Source organism: Emiliania huxleyi, assembly GCF_000372725.1.
Source record: "Emiliania huxleyi CCMP1516 unplaced genomic scaffold EMIHUscaffold_372, whole genome shotgun sequence".
NCBI lineage: Eukaryota > Haptophyta > Isochrysidales > Noelaerhabdaceae > Emiliania > Emiliania huxleyi.
In genome coordinates, this window is record NW_005199178.1 from 116,416 (window position 1) to 120,393 (window position 3,978).

Consider the following 3,978-nt stretch of genomic DNA (forward strand, 5'->3'; position numbering starts at 1 on the left):
CTCGACTGGCTCGACTCTGGCGAGTGGCTTGCTCCGGACGAGGCGACGGCGGAGGCGCTCTTCCGCGAGGTGGACACGAGCGGCGACGGCTTCATCGACGTGGCCGAGCTGCGCGGCGCGCTGGCAAAGGCGGGCAAGGCGCCCTCCTTCGAGGAGGTGGAGGCGCTGCTGCAGACCGTGGACGCCAACGGCGACGGCCAGATCTCGCTCGCAGAGTTCAAGGCGGCGCTGCTGACGCCGCAGGCGATGCCCCCCGCGCTCAAGGGCCTCATCTCTGTGGGCGAGGTTGTGATGTCCCGGCTCGGCGCGGTCGGCGGCGGGCTCTCGTCTGCGCAGCAAGCCGCGGGCCCGAGCGCTCTCGCCAACTGGACAAACGCGACGGCGCTGGGCGCCGCCGGCTCCGCGGTGACGAGCGGCTGGTCCGCCGTGTCGAGCGCGGGCGCCAGCGCGGCCAGCAGCATCGGATCGCTGCTCGCATGGCGGCCGCGCGGCGCCGACGCAGACGCTTGATGCTTGGTAAATTATTGCGCCCGGACGCTCTGTGGAAGCCCGGAAGGGGAAGGCTTAGTACCGTGTTCAGTTGTACACGCGGCTCTCTGTCTACACACTACAGTACGCACGTATGATCTAACATCTATGCGGAACGAGATCACCACAGCCACGCAGGTGTCGCAGGTGTCCGAGCTCGTGGTTGTAATACGCGTTAATTACTATGGCTAAAAGACTAGAGTCCACAGTCGACAGTAACGTACCCTACCCTACAGTCAAGCCGTCTCCACCGTAAATAAAATCAGCCCTGATCTGGCATCTGCACGTACGGGTTTGGCGCGGGCCGGATAAACCTCGGCGACACCGACCGGAGCAGCCTCGTTGGGTTGGCTGCTCGCAGCTGCCGTCCCCTCTTCTGCGGCTGGACGGGTGCTCGCTCAACGCGTTCTCGCGGTTCGTTGCTCTGCTGCTGCTGCTGCTGCTGCTGCTGCTGCTGCTGCTGCTGCTGCTGCTGCTGCTGCTCGTCAACGTCCTCCTCCTCCTCCTCCTTCTCCAGAGGGGGCACGTCATGCACGCGGTGCCACCTGTAGGCCTCCTTCCGGTCCTGCCCCTCAAAGGATCTTTCCCCTGCCTTGCGGACCCAGTACTCGGCGTCCTCCCGCGTGGCTCGCCACGCCTCGCACAGAAAGTAGAGATGGTAGCCGACGAGGTACGCAAAGAGGAGGGGAAAGCCCATGGTGTCCGAGAACGCCAGGATGTCGTGCTCGCCAGCCTCGACCTTTGCGACGGCGTTCTGAACGACGACGAGCACCTGCATGATGAATCCGGCGAGGACGTACTTGTCCAGGATCGTCGAGTAGGAGATCTGCGGCAGGTAGGTGTTGACGAGCTCTTTAAAGGCGACGGCGGTCAGCAGCAGCGTGAGCGAGAGGCCCATCCGGTCCTCGAACTGTGCGGGAGGCACCAGCAGCACGAAGAGCGACGAGCCGACGAGCGCAAAGTCGATCAGGAACACGTTCGTCAGGTAGTACCAGTGGTTGCGCTGCACCGCAACCTTGATGTTCAGGTCCTGATACCGGATGGCTGATGAGCTCGCCGCCTTGTCCGCAGGTTTGGCTTCCACACAGACGTAATCCGGCGGGCGATACTCTTCGAGGATGAAGGCCGCGCGGTCGAGGAAGTCCGGCTTCTCCGCCTGATTGGAGACGCCCTGCCGCACAAAGCGCACGAACTCGAAGGACGAGCCCATGCGCACCGTCAGCCACTGCATGTCAAAGGGGAACTTGTGCAGCCTGTACTTGGTGCGGAAGACGGCGTGAACGCGAGCGATGAAGTAGATGCGGCGGTCCTGCGCATCGTGCACCTCTTCCTTCCTGTCGACGCGGAACCAGACCTCCGCGTCGTCGCGCTTCTCCTTGCAGTTTCGGAGCACGAGGCCCGGGTGCCAGCAGGTTTTCCGCATCTGCTCCTGCCAGCCGAGCTCCTTGGCCGCCGCCATCCAGTCCGGCTGCTCCATTCTCTCCAGCCAGCCGAGATCCTTCCACTGCAGCTCGACCTGCAGATCCATCTCGAACGTCTGCGCCTTGACGTCGATCTCGTTGACGGAGTGAATTGTCACCCGCGGCTGTACCTCGACGATGCCCTTGCCTTTGGGCCGTTCAGAGCTCGCGCTCACCGAGCAGAGTGGAGACGCCATGTACGAGCGACCCGCTGGGTGTTGTCGGCGTAGCGGCGCTGCTCCAGTTGTTGGCCACCGTGTAGCGGCGCTGCGCACCGCATGTTTTTTGCCAGCGCCACACAAACGCGCGCGGCTAGCAAGGTGTATGCGGAAAAAAGAAAAATAGCGTGCAGCGGAGCTGGGAATAGGACCGCCGCAAGCGGCGTGGCGTGGAGCGGTTGAGCATCCCTCCGGGGGCCCCTCTGGCTAGGACGCAAGCGTCCGTCGCCCTTTTCAAACTCGGGGCCCACTCCGCTACGCTCCGACCCGAATTTGGAGGGCCTAAAAGTTTAAGGTGTTGCTGCGCAAAAGGGGTCGGACACAGGGCGCAGCTCATGCTAAGAGCTAGAAGGGGAGCTAGAGAGAACGACTACCCTGTCCCGTTATTGCGTACACCAACACCACAAAAGCTCTCTCTCTCCTGTCCTCACTCAGAGCACAGAGGGGGGTCACAACTACCGAGTCTCTCGACTAGCTGCCACGTTGCCGACCGAGAGCGGATCTTCTCCTGCTCCGCAAGGAGGGTGGCCAAGGCTAAAGTCTTGCCGGAGCCGCCGGGCGTGTTGACGACTTGGCGAAGGTCGCCCTTGTACTTGTACTTGTAGAGATGCTCGAGGGGGTGCTTTGTGGGGCGGTGCGCAGCCAGGCCAGCAGTGAGGGGAGGCGCACCCTCACTCTCCTCGGTTGCAGAGCTCGTCGGAGGCTGCGTCACGACGGGAGGGTCGCGACAGCAGTCCTCGGGCGAGCCGACGCGCATGTCCAACCAGCGCTGGGACTCGTTGTGACGGCAGACGCCGGCTGCCTCTCCAGCCGCTTCTGCAGCGTCCTTCTTTGCCCGTGCATGGGCTCGATCCGATTCCGCAGCGTGTCGTCCCCAGCGGCGGTGCTGCGCGGGAGGCGGCCGCGGGCACGCTGGGCTCGATCAGCTTTCCCTAGCACGGATTTGGCGGACGTTCTTGGCTTCAATTTTACGAATGTCTTGGCACCAGCTGAATGAAGGCTTGCACGGCCCACATCACGCAGTTCGTGATTCGCTCTCTTGCTCGTCTCCCGAGCGTTATGCGACGACCGGTATGGTCGTTTCCCTCGTTGTTGGTGCCGCTTTCTCCGCTGCCGCCTTTCGTCTTCGCCGGCATCTCCCGGCTCCACCGGTTCCGATCGATAGTATCGACGGCCCGGCCGAGGTTTCCCCGGGCGAGGGCGGTGGCATAGGGTCGCGTCGCCTCCCCGCCCAGGGAGGTCGGGCCGGCTCTCCCTGGTCAACGAGCCGCGCCCGCATCCGCGGCCTCTCTATCGTTCTCGGCTCGCCCCTCAAGAGGAGAGCACTCATTTTCTGGCCCCCGGCTCCCTGATTTGCAAATTGCAATGGCACAGACCAACACGGCACAGGCCGACCCCGTCTCCTGGCAGTCTCTCGCCCACAGCGGCAAGCTTTCGCGGGCGCTCGACAAAGAGGACCTGGCTACCCCCTGGATCAAAAAGCTGCGGGTCCGAAACCTCGAGCCGTCGCCGGAGCCCTACACTCTTCGCATTGCGATGCCGTGCGCTTGCGGCGGCTGCATCGCCGCGCACGAGATGAAGCCGGATCGCGGCGGTGCGACGAAGAAGGGACTGGTGATGGTTTGGGACGAGACGAAGCAGACATGCAAGCTCGAAGCCGACCAGCTCTCCGCTGTCGTTGCGGATGCGGCCCTGGCGCCGGCTAGCTCGGCGGCCGCGTCGAGCGAGGAGCCTCCGCCGCCCGTCGGCAGCACGGCTGCAGAGGTTGTTGG

At 63.9% G+C, this 3,978-nt stretch overlaps 4 protein-coding genes across 4 annotated transcripts in view; 3 read left to right on the forward strand and 1 right to left on the reverse strand.

Annotated features, from left to right (window-relative positions):
• EMIHUDRAFT_369497 (hypothetical protein) lies at nucleotides 1–187 on the forward strand (the record flags this gene model as incomplete). The annotated part of the gene is made up of 1 exon (XM_005771740.1): nucleotides 1–187. A coding segment is annotated over one exon (187 nt), but the record flags the coding sequence as incomplete, so codon positions are not given.
• A 59-nt stretch (nucleotides 188–246) lies between these two features.
• EMIHUDRAFT_316147 (hypothetical protein) lies at nucleotides 247–510 on the forward strand (the record flags this gene model as incomplete). Its single annotated transcript, XM_005771741.1, has 1 exon — nucleotides 247–510. One exon carries the CDS (start codon nucleotides 247–249, stop codon nucleotides 508–510), a length of 264 nt encoding a protein of 87 aa, XP_005771798.1.
• Nucleotides 511–686: 176 nt separating this feature from the next.
• Nucleotides 687–2,282, reverse strand: EMIHUDRAFT_444904 (hypothetical protein). The gene has a single exon (XM_005771742.1). It carries the CDS (start codon nucleotides 2,183–2,185, stop codon nucleotides 791–793), a length of 1,395 nt encoding a protein of 464 aa, XP_005771799.1. The 5' UTR covers nucleotides 2,186–2,282; the 3' UTR covers nucleotides 687–790.
• Nucleotides 2,283–3,571: 1,289 nt separating this feature from the next.
• The window catches only part of EMIHUDRAFT_117997 (hypothetical protein), a gene marked incomplete at both ends in the record, with an annotated part of 5,207 nt that continues 4,800 nt past the window's right edge, over nucleotides 3,572–3,978 (forward strand). Inside the window, one exon of the mRNA XM_005771743.1 lies at nucleotides 3,572–3,973. Coding sequence (XP_005771800.1) covers nucleotides 3,572–3,973 — 402 coding nt within the window. The remainder of the gene's footprint in view (nucleotides 3,974–3,978) is intronic.